A 15,665-nucleotide genomic window follows, 5' to 3' on the forward strand; every position below is an offset into this window, starting at 1 on the left:
GAGAACGTGCCATCCAGGCAAGAGCTCGGGTTTTCAGGAAACGGGCCTAAGATGGCAGGCACCCAAGGAGTGGGCTGGGAGGACAGCCTTCCAAGAGCGCCCGGCTCCATCTGCACCGATCAGTCAGCCAGCCAGGCTCGCTCGATGGGAAGGAACGCACAGGTTATTACCATGGAGAAATGCAAGGTTTCAGGACCTGCTGAAATTGAAAGTGAAGGCAAACGGCTCCCTGGTGGCTTTGCATCAAAAATTAAACAGAAGCCGGGTGCTGAGCATTTCATCATTGGCACCCCTGCCTGAAGCAAAGTGTGAATGTGTATGACTTTGTGTTTTAACCTCAATTTTTGTTAGGCTTTGTTCCCTTCCTCCCCCTGCTGAAAATTCAACCTCTCCATCACCACCCAAGGAATATAGTAACTAGTTGGCAAATTATTTATTCCAAATGCTCTTTCCGACTACCTTGGCTGTGCACTCCCTGGGGACGTACAAACTTTCGTCTATTTACGAGGAGGGAGAAAGAGCTATGGGCATTGTTGTTGAGCGTTTCATCACCCGAAGGAGCTCTGCTGAAAGCCCACGGCAACGCTTCACTGGCAAGGAGCCCATGCGGCGCCTCAGACCTCAGGGGCAGCTGGCAAACCTGAGTGCAGGCGAGCATGGCCTTCCAGGTTTCCGGGCCTCACATTCTCCTGCCTTTGCATCTCAGCCCACTGCCTGTTCCCTCCACTCTCCCACCTCCCCTAAGGCCAGGACTTTGAGCAGGACACCTGCCACCCAGGACAGAGACCACATCCCCAGCCTCCCTAGATCAGGCACCACACACGGCTGCGGGGAAGAGCAGAGATCCGTGTCCCTCCCGTGAGCCACTCAGCTACACAGGAAAGAGGAACAAATCCCCATTTGTAAAGCCATTGGATCTGGTGTTACCAACTGATATTCCAACCACTACCTCTAACTACCCCCAGGGGAGGAGGGAAAACATGTGGCAGTCTTTCCATCTTAACCAAGTCAGTGGCCCTCAACGTGGCTGCATGCCCTATACAGCTGCCTGACCCAGTGTTTACACCAAGTATTTCTGGTCTCTGACTTGGCATGAGACAATTCTGCATGATGTCATAAAGAAATAAAGGTTGTCACTCACCCTGAGTGGTTTTCTCCTCCCTAGATCTACAACATGGTAGCACGGTCCAATCAGAGGGCCATGTTAAATGTGGCAGCGGGACACAATACCAGGACCCCACATGGTCCGACCCTGAGTCTGTGTCTGCAGTGACACGAGGAGGATTGGGTGTGCAAGGGCGTGACGCCCACCTGGAAACGCACAATGTGTCCAGGCTGGGTCGCCAGTGCTTGATACTCAATAAATACTCAGGTATAATTTCATACCTTTTTAGAACGGCTTTTTATGTTCTTTACAAGGCCTCCCAATGCCCTGTGCATAGTGAGTATGCAACTACTTGTTAAATTAAATTATCCCTGCAACTGTTGTTTCAGTAACAATCCCATTTGGTTTGCTGTACGTTTGCTGTACAGTAACAAATATGGGATGAGTCTAATGCATGTGAATGATTTCCAACTCAGGATTTTAATGAGCTCTTTCTACAACATTTAAAAAATACCAAATGAGATCAAGTGCAGGTACTAAACCTCAGGGAATTCTACTAGTTAACATTTTTTTTCATGCAAAGAAGCACACAATGATTCTTCTGTCTCCAGCTTTGCATTTTTGACAAGGGAGACTTCAGCCTTAATAACTTAATTTAAAAAAATAGCTTTTAATGTTTCAAAGGCTTAAAACATCTACACGTAGATTTTTAATTACAAAAGTAATATCTACCAACTTTTTTTATTTATTTATTTTTTTGCGGTACTCAGGCCTCTCACTGTTGTGGTCTCTCCCATTGCAGAGCACAGGCTCCGGACGCGCAGGCTCAGCGGCTATGGCTCACGGGCCCAGCCACTCCGCGGCATGTGGGATCTTCCTGGACCAGGGCGCGAATCCGTGTCCCCTGCATCGGCAGGCGGACTCTCAACCACTGCGCCACCAGGGAAGCCCTCTACCAACTTTTAAAAGGGAGCATTCTCATTCCAATCCTCCTGTCCTGGTATTAGCACCATTAGCATCTTGTTATAATTTTATCCAGCCCTTTTCCCATGCATAATATAGAGGTAATTATACTGCTGATACAGTCTGGTGTTCTGTTTTTGTCATTTAACATATATTTTGTATAATAATAAATAATCTTCACAAAGTTTTAAGATGGCTTACATTTTTTCAAATATATGTATCTCAATTACATCCCCATTCTGTTAGGTACTGGGATTCTCCCCGGTTTCCCCTTTTATAGCTAATATTCTGACAAATGGCATTCTTTTTCAAAGTCTCTCTGACTGTCTCACCAGTCCCGTTCCTTGGTTCTTCCTCAGCAACCTGCTTAGTCCCTCTCCTGAGCTGGAATGGGTGGATGCAAAGTGGACAGGGCAGCAGGGGCTGGAGTGAAGCGGGAGATGTCAGGGTCCAACAATGCCGGCTGGGAATGTGCTGGTCCAGGCTGGGTCAGGGGTCAGGCCGCCTCCCTGTCCAGGGCTGTGATCCCCAGAGCCCTCCCTCACAGCATCCTAATGCTGACCCCCACCTCTGAGTCCGCTTCCCACAGAACCCAACGTGCAACAACCAGGATTCGCCTAAAAGGGAGCGGGGAGGGTATCAGGCCACAGACAGTGCGCTTTGCAGGATGGAGGACCATGCAGGCTGAGGGACTAGATTGTACTCAAGTCTTCAGGGTGCATATCAGCTGCAGAGGGGCCCTGGAATGCGCAGGGAGGTTGGAACCAGGGAAGTAGAAAGACCCCAAGGGTGCATGTATGACTGCTAGCAATTCCACGCGCCCCAGGATACCCGGGAGGCTTTCCACATGTTCATCTGGGCCTCTGTGGGTTGCTGTGTTAGCTCACGTTTCTCTGTACAACAAATAAATACAAATGAGGATTTGTTTTATGAGATTCATGGAGAGCTAAACTTGCAGGCAAGAGGGCCATATTCCTAGTTTTAGAGGAGGGCATGGAAAGGTATCAGTAACAGAGACGGGAGGGATTATGAGACACTGCTGTTAGACTTTGGACCTTATATTAAACAGCACTTATACAAATCCCAGAATTCAGAAATGTTCTAAGAGGCCAATACTAGAGAAGGATCTGTGGGATGATGAAGAGAGACAGGTGTGACTGTTCCGCACCAGCCATCTCTGCGTGCTTCCTCCCTGGGTCCCCTTCTCCTGCTGTCATCTTCCCTGTCTGTTCTGTCTGCTCTCTGCTCAGGCTGTGCTCCTTACTCTCTTCTCTGGGACAACACGTTGTTTTTTACTCTTTGCAGCTGAGCACATCTTAGAGGAGGCAGTTTTATATCCAGAGAAACATGCACAAGAAGGAAGACTGTCCCACAGACTTGTTGGTGGGGTGGGCAGATGGAGGGAAGGACATAGGCAGCTTCTCGCTAAAAGCTGGCGCCTCGCGTCCACCCTGTATTTCTTCCTCCTGGGGGGAACTGCTTGGCCAGTGGCCCCAGTCACCCAGGAGGCCATTCACACTGGGCAGCTGGTGTGATGCCCATTTCCTGTGGCTTAACTAGTTTTCCATCCATGACTAGTCGCAGCACTGACCCTGTTCAGCTCTTTTTTCTTTTTCTTTCCTTTTTAATAATAAATGTTTTATAAAAACCTGGTTCAGAAAAAATAGAATTTAAGGCATCACTTTACTTAAAGGATAAGGCTGTTTTGAGGATCTCCTTCTTCAGAAATGTGGGTTTTCTTTCTAATTATTTATCCTAAGCATTAGAGAGGCTTTTCAACCCCACCTCCCCAGTTCTAATCTTCATGGAGTGAAGGAAACTGCGTCTGCTGTCCTGCCAGTCTGTTCACATAGGATCTAAACTGCTGCACAGAGACTCTTCGTGCAGTCTACTCCTATTTCTCTGTTTCTCCAGTTTATTCCATAAGCTCTTCCGAAGGGTATGGATGAGGCATGTTTTAACTTGATTTCTGATTATAGTCTGGTGCTTGGCCAGCATAGTGCATCTTGATTTATCTCACAGATAAGAATGTTAACTCCTGATTTTCCTTGAGTGGGTGAGAGCAGGTGAGTTTACCACCTCCTTCTTAGTTCTCTGGGTTTACAGAGTCAGGGGAAACTGGTCATGCACATATTAAAAAAAAAAAAAAAATCACTATCCAAAATAAACCTGACCGTGAAAATACACCATAGAATGGTTTTTAGGGCTAAACCTAAGTGAATTACTCTTTTTAAATATTTTGTATTAGGATTTCTCTCTGGATATGACTAAGACACATTTTCCTTTGTTACCGCCCCATTTTAGTACTTCCCCAAATTCTGCTTGTGTCACAAAAGCAAGGAAACAGGAAGAAACCAAACGCCTTCAGATATAACATCTAGATTCAAAACAATTTCCATTATTACTGCTGTTATCATACTGTACTTACTACTAGCAGTAGTGTAAAGAGCAGTAACCCAGTTTTGTCTTTTTTTTTAATATTTATTTATCTATTTGGCCGTGCCGGGTCTTAGTTTGGAATCTTCGTTGCAGCGTGTGGGATCTTTAGTTACGGCATGTGGGCTCTTAGTTGCAGCATGCGGGATCTAGTTCCCTGACCAGGGATTGAGCCCCGGCCCCCTGCATTGGAAGCACAGAGTCTTAACCACTGGACCACCAGGGAAGTCCCAGTAATCCAGTTTTGAAGGAAATTTATAATCAACATACAAGTATCATAAAGATCACACTCGTGCGTGTGTGTGTGTGTCAGCATGTGTATATGTGTGAAATAAGCGTGCAAATTAACTGGTCATGAACCCAACACTTTTAATTCTCTGGAGCAATCTTGGATATACTTCATGAATTCAGCTGGCAGCTTCTTTCCTCAATACAAATCCCTACAGAGTCAGAAACTCACCCGCAGGCCCTCTCCGCCCTGAGCTATGAACTGCAGGGCCTCTGTAGGCACTGGTCCCGCTCAGCCCTGGATGACCCTTAGAGGCACCTGCACTTCTGCAGGGGACTTAGGCAGAGCTGAGGGTCGACCTTATTAACTCGTGTACACCACTCAGGCCTCCACGTTTGGAGCCACGTCTTCTTATTTTGTTCAAATAATTCCCTTACACTTGGACTATCGCAGAAACGGGAAAACCATGCTCCTTAGAGAATCTGATGCTGGTCTGAGAGAGACACTTACCACATGGCGTGCATGTACGTGGGGGGCAGGCGTGGACTGCTGACGGGGGTGCAGTTATACGACCTCATGATCCTTTCCGCCAATAAAAAATTTCGAAACAGACTAGCCACCAATAGGTCCTGTCTGAAGAGCTTTTGGAAGAGATCTGAGGGCAGAGAAAAGATAAAAAGGTGACTCCACTGACTCACGTCCAGCATTTAAAGCCAAATATACAAATTTACTATCCTTCTACCAGAAGTTGCAACAAGCAGGTTGGAACTGACATGCACATTCCCCACTGGCAGCACCTACATGACACACGTAATGTGAACAAACAGCAGAACCCAACCAACTGGTCACAGAAAAACATAAACGTGTCTTATACTATAGTAGTAATTTGGGTTTTAAGAAATATGGATGGTGTGTGACTCTGAAGGCAGATGAGCCCTGAGTCTGCCCCAAAAACACTAAGGACCCGAGCAGATACCACTCTGAACTCGCCCTGCAGCACTGCTCTCGACCTGATGCGCGATTCACTTCATCCTCTCAGAACCTTTGGGGTCCCTTCCTTCTCCCGCCCACATCCTCAGGTTTCTTCACTGAGGGGAACTCAGTCCTCCCATTTGACTTCTCTCACACCCCCGCGCCAGAGTCTCCTGACTCCGGGGCAGCAGCCTTCCCGCCAGTCCACAGCTGGGCAGCCTCACCCCGAGGAAGCACGTTCCATGCAATGGTGTCCGTGATGGCCGTGAAGATCCAGTTCAGCTCGCCCAGGGGGGTCCTCCTGTCGTTCAGCCGCCCGGGAATCCTAGGAAACACAAAACAGTCATGGAGATGGAAACAGGTGACAGAGGCAGTAGGAGGTGGGAAGAGGAGGGGTGAGGGGACGACAACGCGTCAGAAGGGGCTTGGGGGGTGACTCGGCCATGCCAGGAGGACCTACTTGCCTCGCTGTGATCTTTGAGACTCCTGTACGTCTAACCTCACATCTTAAAACTCAGCCTCCACTTCACTTTCTTCCCTTCCCCATCTGCACAGGAGCAGCGGGTGGGCCCCTCTGGCACCCCCGTGTGACAGTAGGCACAGAGCTCTGCCGACCAGGCAGGCCCCCGGGGCCCTGGAGCCCCCCACAGCCTTGCTCTCAGCCTCCAAGTGGACGGGCCCCACACCCTAATCAAGACACTCCTGTCGGGCAGGACACGGGTCACCTCCCAGATGCTGAGGGCAACGGGAAGACCTCTGTGGGCCCAGCTCTTCACCACACAATCATTCACCTGTTCAACATCAAAACAGACCTAGTCAGGCCTAGATTCCACCTCTTACATTCACACGTAGTCCTGGGCGCAGCATCGCTGGACTGAAAATGCCAGCGGTGAGGATGTGAGAGGTGGGCCAGCAGCATCACAGGCCTCCCAGTGGGGTGTGTGAGGGGAGCTGGGCTTGCTTCCCCGCCCCCTGTGGGGAAATTCGAGCACAGGAAGAAAAAACGCAACAGACAACTGGGCGACACTCTTTTGAGTGGTGCTCCATTTGCGGCCACTCACATACAACGCCTTTGGGTGTATGAGCTGGCACAATCCTTCTGGAAAGGACAGACACATGAAGGACAGAAAACATCTGTATCCTTTCCTCAGTTAAGTCTGCTCCCAAGAATCAATCTTGAACCAGAAACGAAGAATGTGGAAACAAGGTATGTTTTGCAGTGTTTTATTTATAACAGTGAAAAGTCAGAAGCTACCTATGTGACCAATAATAGAGAAATGATTAATTATGGAACAACCACAATGAAATAACTACAAGCTATTAAACTGTTGTTTATGAATATTTTAATGATATGGGGAAAAGACTGCTTTGTAACATTAAGTAAAGAAGTGGGACAAATATCGTGCCGTCATAATTACACAGAACACGTACAAGGAGAGCCGATCAGGAGGAAAGCCCCGCAGTGAGGCAGTGGCGACACTCTCCTTGTCTTCACATCTGCACGCAGTCAGCACTGGATGCCACTCCTCTGCCCACTCACCTGCCTCTCGCCCTGACAGCTGGTGGTGACAGGACGGTGTTCTTGGAAGAAGGAGGGTCTGCTGAGGTCTATTTCCAAACCTGGACCAAGCGCATCATGGGTGTGTGCAGGGCCCCTTAAGTCAGGTGAAGCAACACAGCCCCAGCTGGCTCCTTGGGGTTTGACCCTTGGGAAAGGCCGCTGCGTCCTCAGCAGTGAGGAGCTGCCCTGCTGCCAGCACTGTGGCCGAGCCATCGGAGGGAACAGAGGCCACTCCTTGTCAGGTGGAGGTCCGTGTGCATTTAGGTGTGTTTTTAAAATCCTCATCTTGTGACAATCGCTGGCAGATAAATGCAAAACGAAGACTCCCACTATGATCTCCTGAAAATTCTACTGATGTCTTTCACTAAAGCTCATCATGAAACCACAAACCAAGCCATCTGCCCGACTGATTTCAGACAGACCTGGGAACCATTCAAAGTGATCAATCAACCAATCATTGCAAGACCCATCTGCATTCGGCAGCCTGGGATGACAAAGGTGGAAGTGAGTCCCACTTCCCTCCCTTTTCATGTCATGTAGAATTAAGTCACTTCAAAAAAAAATAAAGAAAGAAGTAAGTCACTTCAGAAACTACTTGTTTCCGTTTTCCTTTCTGTAGTTGATCCTAAGGACGTCAAAACCCAACCCGCTCTGGAAGCTGTCTGGGTCAGCGATGCAGGGCCACGGAGAAAGGCACAGCACAGAGTGTCAAGCCCAGGACACATTTCATTACACAAGTTTCTACCTCCCCCTCCCCCCAATTTCATTAATAATCAAGGTGGTTCTTTTAAAATTTAAACCCACAGTGTTAATCAAGGACTAACTTTTATGTGAAAAGCACAAAAAGCTATAGTTTAGGAACAGATCATGGAACTGGGAGATGAGAAAAACGAACTCTAGTCCCAGCAGTGCATGTCTGGGTAACTTCTGGTGTCTTGTTTCTCTGCTCTGAGTCACCCAGGTTAACCTCATATGCAAAATGGAGATCAAAATAAAGTGGATAGCACTTCCAAAGGAGATGCAGCAGAGAGCCAGCAGACACTTCCTTAGAAAATGCATGCCACCTCCTCAAACTCCTCATCACCGCTGTCTGCCGTTGGATTTATTCTCACCTCCTCCGACATCTGGGTTCACCTACAGCTTCCAGCACTGCCCACTGTGTGAAGCCTGACTGCAACAATGGCGACTCTGCTTCTGGATCTTACAAGATGACCCAACCTGCCTTCACCCCTTGCTTGCTATCTTCACAGCTCAAATTTAACATGTCTAAAATCAAGCTCATCCTCATTACTGCCATCTTCTTCTCCCCTGTAGCATGTGTCCTCACTCCAAGAGTCCCCGTGGATTCTCTTCCATCAGAGCTCGAACCCTCAGAGACAGGGCCCACTCATCTCTTCCCCAAGTGTAGCTCGTGTTTCCTGCTTCTTGCAAGGCACCTCTTCCACTGCCTTTTGGTAACCACTTCCACTGCAAAGGTATCCTCAATGGCCTTCTTGATCCAATTCATACTAGGCAGGGTGACAGCCCCCGGTATACCTTTGTTCAAAAATCTACAGGGCTCTCTGCTTACTACTGCAGTGGTTTCAAATAATTCCCTCTATTTCAACAAAATCTCACTTGGAATAAAGGAAAGCAGAGTTCCTATGGCTGGAGGGGTGAGGGCTGGGAGCCACCAGCTTCCCAGTGGCCCATGCCTCCCCAGATGGGCCACCGCGAGGCCTCCGAGGAGCAAGGGCGAAAACTCTGCCAATGGACTTAGGTAGAAAGTTTCCACTTGCTTCAAAGCCATCACCTTGACACAATAAACCTTGAAACTAGTTCCCTCTGTTTGGGTCCATTACCTCGCAGTTGGACAAAAATATCAAACTCAGTCTCCTCTCATTTGCCCACTTGGAACAGCGTCCCACGTGCCTTGGGCTGGTTCTGGCTCAGTCTTCACAAGCGAAGCCCAACTTCCCTGTCCATGAAGATGTCTTGACCACAAGAGCCTTTGCTCAGGTCCTTTTCAACTGCATCTCACTTGGGATTTCTTTGGCAGCCCACCAATTGCCTACTTTTCTTTTTATTTATTCAGTGTTGCTCCATGCATGTTAATTATCTGTGTAACTAGGTAATAAATTCCTTGTAGGCAATGACTTACTTTCCTCGATGTAAATCAGTCTCTTCACAGATTCTGGCGGAGTGCTGAGCACATGCACGAGCTCACAGCCCACACATCTGACTCACGTTACTTCCCTACTTAAGAACATTTGCTCCCACTTGGCCAGCAGCTCCCTGAACCCCGTGTGGTGGAGTGACTGACACGGAGGGGCACCGCCCACAGACCCCGCAAGAGGGGCTGGCTGCTCAGCGGGAGTAGTATGTTCGGGTACACCGTCCAGCTGGGAGACGAGCCCATCTCAGCTGTCAGGTTGGTCTCAGCTGATGATCCCCAGGGCAGAGGTGTGGGGCCTCCACAGGTGGCCCATGCTCTGCAGCTCAGCATCATGGCCGCTGCTTCTTCGCCTTCCTCCCGTGCTTCTCCCCAATACGCTTGTGTCCCTTGTCTCTGTGTCTGCCCCCATCAACCAGCCAGCACCATGGTCTGGGGTAGGTGTCTCACCCTGCCTGTCCTCACCTCCATTCGTTACTTTCTGTGTCTCCCCAGCTTCCTCTCTCGCCAACACGCCGATGCCGATGTCTAGCTACACAGAACTTGTCCTCCTCAAACAGCTCACGTGCCTCCAGACCTGCACAGATGCCCTCCTGCCTCCCTGGCCCAGTGGTCCCCCCAGGCTTTCAGGTTCTGCTCTGAGGCCCCCACAGAATTCCGTAGACGACAGCTGGTGCCCGGGCTACGTCTCCCACTAGGCTCGGGGCTCTTGGACGGCAGGCCCACGTGCTTCCTCGTGCTAACCCAGTGTTCACACATAGCATCTAATGCATAACAGATACATATTTGATGAGTGAGTGGATGGATTCTTGCTGCATGATCACAGCTCTGTGTAAATAAAATGCTAAATGAAAAACTATGGTTTCCAAGAAAATGACACAAACTCACTAAAAATACTCAAGTGATAAGAAGATAACACAAATCACCCCAAATTTCACCATCTAAGAACCAGTAGAAACATTTTGGTGACCATTCCTCCAGGTATCTCTTTATGCACAAAATCAAATAATTTTAAATGCACTGGAATAACCATATGAAAAGACATGCTACATTTTTGTTAAAAACATCCACAGGGCTTCCCTGGTGGTGCAGTGGTTGAGAATCCGCCTGCCAATGCAGGGGACACGGGTTCGAGCCCTGGTCTGGGAAGATCCCACACGCCGCAGAGCAACTGGGCCCGTGAGCCACAACTACTGAACCTGCGCGTCTGGAGCCTGTGCTCCGCAACGAGAGGCCGCGACAGTGAAGAGGCCCGCGCACCGTGATGAAGAGTGGCCCCCGCTCGCCACAACTAGAGAAAGCCCTTGCACAGAAATGAAGACCCAGCACAGCCAAAAATAAATAAATAAATAAATAAATTTAAAAAAAAAAACCATCCACCAATACACTTAGGAAAAAAGTCTGCGAAGGTCTGCACCAAAGTAGTAACAACGATTATCTTGGCATGGTAGAGATTATGGATGATTTTAATTCTTTTTGCTTATCTGTATTTAATAATATACATGCTGAAAAGACACTACTTGCATAATAAAGAAAAATGAAACTTTTTTTTTTAATAAGAGGGAAGCCAAGCAAGTTTACCCGAAAAGGGAAAACATTTGAAAATTTCATGTTTTATGAATTTACATCATCTCATATTCAGTTCAAATAAAGGAGGATGCACTTTTACTTTGTCTGCTTTAAATGGCTTTATGAAAATGATGGTGCAGAGAACTTTGGGCTAATTCATTTACTTAATGCAAATAATTCATTACTTAGAAATGCTCTGTGACTAAGAAAATGGGGAGGTGAACCCAGCAATTAAAAAAAAACTCATTCATTCATTCATTTATTTATATTTTAGCTGTGCCAGGTCTCAGTTGCAGTAAGCGGGATCTTTGTTGTGGCATGTGGGATCTTTTTTTAGTTGCTGCATGCGGACTCTTAGTTGCGGCATGCAAACTCTTAGTTGCAGCATGCCATGTGGGATCTAGTTCCCCAAAGAGGGATCGAACCCCAGGCCCCCTGCATTGGGAGCATGGAGTCTTACCCACTGGACCACCAGGGAAATCCTCAGCAATTTTTTAAAAAAATAATTCTTTTGAATATCCAGGTCCGTATATACTGGTTAGATATTTGGTTAGACAAAGATAAACGAGATCAGGGTTCTCAACCTGTGGGGTAAGGGACAGTGCTCATGATGTCACCAAAAGGAGTCCCTGAATATGTGTGCAGGTACATTTTCTCAATCAGTTAATGCTATACTGAAATCAGATGTGTGTGCGTGCGGACACACACAATCTCAATCATTCTAAAAATTCAGCTGAGTAGGAAAAGAAAACTACTTGACATAAACGAAGGTTGGGAACTTCTGCCCTAGATAGTACATTTTGGGACATATTTCTTCATATGCTGACATTCTGCTGAACCGGACCAAGCCACATCTCTGTAAGACTTCTTTCTAATGTCTCTTTATTTAAAACTGTGTACAATTCAACACTAATATTATCTGTATTTCCTATTACACAATGGCTTTTTTCTAGCCATTCACAGATTTCAAGTGATGATCATCCAAGTCCATTTCAGTGTGTATGGAACCTGCAGTTTATAAAGTGTGATATGGTTTGTTTGCAGCCTGAATGGTTTGCAGTTTTACAGAGGAGTCCCCCTTTAACTGGACTGCAGGACTACATTTGAGTAGTCAGGAGGAAGAAAATGAGAAACACGCAGTGAGAAAGCCTGGTTGGAAATGTAGCCACACTTGTTTAAATGCAGAAAGCCTGTGGACGATGCACTCAGCTCTCAACACTCACCCAGAGACACTCAACTGTGCAGCCACTGGGATGCTATCTTAGTGCTGAGTCAGCTGGGCCCTAAATTACATCTGCAAAGCCTGGGGTGCACGGTTCAATTACTCTCTTAGGGTTTAGAAGACCTCCTGGCAATGGCAGGTGAGGTGACTCAGACCATTCTCCCACTGAGAACAACCAGAAAGGCTGTGTGTGTAGGGGTGTGTGTGTGTGTGTGTGTGTGTGTGTGTGTGTGTGTGTGTATAAATCTTTTTGAAGGCAATGGAAGGCTGGCAAGGTTGTGGGGAATCGTGGGGCCAAAACCTGAGAGAGAAAAGCCCCAGGCTTGAGCCGGCACCTGGGGCTCCATTTGTCCCAGAGGTACCTGGCAACTCTGAGAGGCAGAGAGCCTAAGCTGAGCTTGGTGGACTCACAGGCTGGAGAACAAAAACTGAGGGCCCACCAAGGAGATGGAGCTCAGGTAAAACCCCCAGTCTTGGAGCTGGGTGCAAAGGATGAACTAGAAATAACACAAACCTCACAGCCTCAAACCATCCCAGATTTCTGTACAATTTCCATTTTCAATTTGCAACATTCAGTAAAAAATAACCAAGCATTTATAATAAATATAAATGGAATATAATCGATAATAATTTTGAATCACTACATTGTACACCTGAAAATAACATAATATTGTAAATCAACTATACCTCAAAAAAACTCCAAACAAAAAAACAAACAAAACACCCCCAGGCATTTCTAGGTTTAAAACCAAGGAAAACAACTGACAAGAGAAAGAGATGGACAGAGGATTCAGATAATGGCAATATCAGACACCAACTTCAAAATAATTTTACTTAATATGTTCATGGAGTTAATGCACAGGATGAAAAACTCTGGCAGAGAACTGGAAACTATAAAATAAACTCTGGAAATCCGGGAAACTCAAGAACTTAACAATACACTATATTAAATTTAAAAACTCAATAGATGGGCTGAACAGCAGATCAGACAACATTGAAGAGAGAAATGGAAGACAGGTCAGAAAAAAAATACTCAAAATTAAGCAAAAGAGACAAGAGATTGGGACATAAGAAAAAAATACATAAGAAACAGTGGATATTGTGAAAAGACCTAACATGTACATACTGGCATCCCCAAAAGAGAAAATGGAATAGAAGCAATATTCAAAAACACAATGGCTCAGGGACTTCCCTGGTGGTCCAGTGGCTGGGCTCCACACTCCCAATGCAGGGGGCCCGGGTTCGATCCCTGGTTGGGGAACAAGATCCTGCATGCATGCCGCAACTAAAAGTCCCCATGACGCAACTAGGAGTCCACATGCCGCAACTAAAGATCCTGCATGCCGCAACGAAGATCCCGCATGCCTCAACTAAGCCCTGGCACAGCCTAAATAAATAAATAAATATTTAAATAAATAAAAGAAAAGCATTTAAATAATGCAAGAAAAGAGTCACTCTTTAAAAAAAAAATACAATGGCTCAGAATTTTCTACAACTGATGAAAGACATCAAGGCACAGTGTCTTAGTGAGCTCAGGCTGTTGTAACAAAATACCATAGACTGGGTGGCTTAACCAACTGAAATTTATTTCCTCACAGTTCTGGAGACTACAAGTCCAAGATCAGGGTGCCAGCATGGTCAGGTTCTGGTGAGGACGCTCTTCCTGGGGGCCATAATTCAGTCCATAGCATTCAGGTTGAAGAAATGCTATAGTCATAAAGCAGGACAAACACAAATAATGCCCACATAGGTACATCAAAATAAAACCACCAAAATCCAAGACAAAGAGAACTTCCTAAAAATAGTCAGAGGAAAAAATGCATATAACTTTCAAGGGAACATGTATTAGTAAGGGTCTCGTCAGGAGACAAAAACCATGCCAGTAAATTAAGCAGAGATATTAAGCAGTATATTAAGCATTTAATATTAACTGCTTTAACTAAAATATGGAGATTAACTAACTACTACGAAGGACAAAAAGAACTCTAAAAAAGACAGGATTGGTATCTGTAGGGAGCAGCTACTACCTCTTCAGCTCAGGGAGTACACCCAAAGAAGGAGCAAATTTGGAAGAGGCCCCACCCAAGGCTACGACTTAGATCTTGCTGGAGAGGGTGTCGCTGCACCCCACTGGATTATAGAGAAAATTATTACCCCTCAGAATACAGGTGCAGAAATCTTTAATAAAACATTAGTAAGTCAAATCCAGCAGTATATCAAAGGGTAATACACCATGATCAAATGAGGTTTATCACAGGAATGCAAGGTTTGTTTAAATTAACATTTGAACATCAATAATGTAATGAAACTATTAACAGAACAAAGGAGAATAAATTATCTTAATAGATGTAGAAAAAGCATTTGATAAATTTCAACAGCTGTTCATGATAAAAACTCTCAGAAAACTACTATATACAAAAGACAACTTCCTCAACCTGATAAAGGATATCTATGAAAAATTCACAGCTCACATTACCCTTAGGGATATAAGATAAAATGTTTTCCCCTAACTGATCCTTAATTAGGATCACAGCTTGGAGGCTCAGTTTCATCACTTCTATTTAACTTTGTAGTGGAGGCATTAGCCAGTGCAATAAAGTAAGAAAAAGGAATTAAAGACATAAAGATATGAAAGGAAGAAGTAAAATTGTATTTATTTGCAGATGACACAATTACATACATAGAAGATCTTAAGGCATCTATAAAACAGGTATCAGGACTAATTAGTGAGTTTAGCATAGTTAGAAAAATGAGGCTAGTATACAAAAATCAAATGCATTTCTACATGCTATCACTGAACAATTTAAAAACTGAAATTAATTTAACAAACTATTTGCAAAATATACACAGCTCAAACTACAAAGCATCAAGACAACTAAGTCAGTATGTGATAATGATCATGGTAGATGAACCCACTTAGTGCTACAGAAACACCACGAATAAACATCTAAATTAGATTGAGGACTCCAAGAACGGGTAGAAGGGAATATACCACAGTTAAAAACACAAGTTTGGAGCTATAAAGTTTGGGTTTGGTTCTTGAACTTTTACTTACTATTGTATGACTCTACTTCTTTTATGCTCCATCCCTTGAAAATGCCAATAAGGACCCACTTTTTTTTTTTTTTTTTTTTTTGTGGTACGCGGGCCTCTCACTGCTGTGGCCTCTCCCGTTGCGGAGCACAGGCTCCGGACGTGCAGGCTCAGCGGCCATGGCTCACGGACCCAGGCGCTCCGCGGCATGTGGGATCTTCCTGGACTGGGGCACGAACCCATGTCCCCTGCATCAGCAGGCGGACTCTCAACCACTGCGCCACCAGGGAAGCCCAGGACCCACTTTTTTGGATTAAGTTAAATGAGATGATGTATGTGAAGCACAATGGCTGATATATAGTAGGTACTCAGGTAGATGCACATACAGCTCTAATAATAAACTGACTCTCAAGGAAGGTCCCT

At 45.9% G+C, this 15,665-nt stretch overlaps 1 protein-coding gene across 6 annotated transcripts in view; it reads right to left on the bottom strand.

Moving 5' to 3' along the window:
* Nucleotides 1-15,665, bottom strand: part of RPTOR (regulatory associated protein of MTOR complex 1) — a 349,270-nt gene that overhangs the window by 94,178 nt on the left and 239,427 nt on the right. For all 6 annotated transcript variants that reach the window (XM_089901574.1, XM_089901573.1, XM_089901575.1 and 3 more), the window contains 2 exons: nt 5,930-6,030; nt 5,244-5,388 (listed from right to left, as the gene is read on the bottom strand). In XM_089901574.1, coding sequence (XP_089757700.1) covers nt 5,244-5,388; nt 5,930-6,030 — 246 coding nt within the window. The remainder of the gene's footprint in view (nt 1-5,243; nt 5,389-5,929; nt 6,031-15,665) is intronic.

Source organism: Delphinapterus leucas, chromosome 19, assembly GCF_059928025.1.
Source record: "Delphinapterus leucas isolate spDelLeu-1000000601 "Yukka" chromosome 19, BTC_Dleu_Yukka2, whole genome shotgun sequence".
Lineage (NCBI taxonomy): Eukaryota > Metazoa > Chordata > Mammalia > Artiodactyla > Monodontidae > Delphinapterus > Delphinapterus leucas.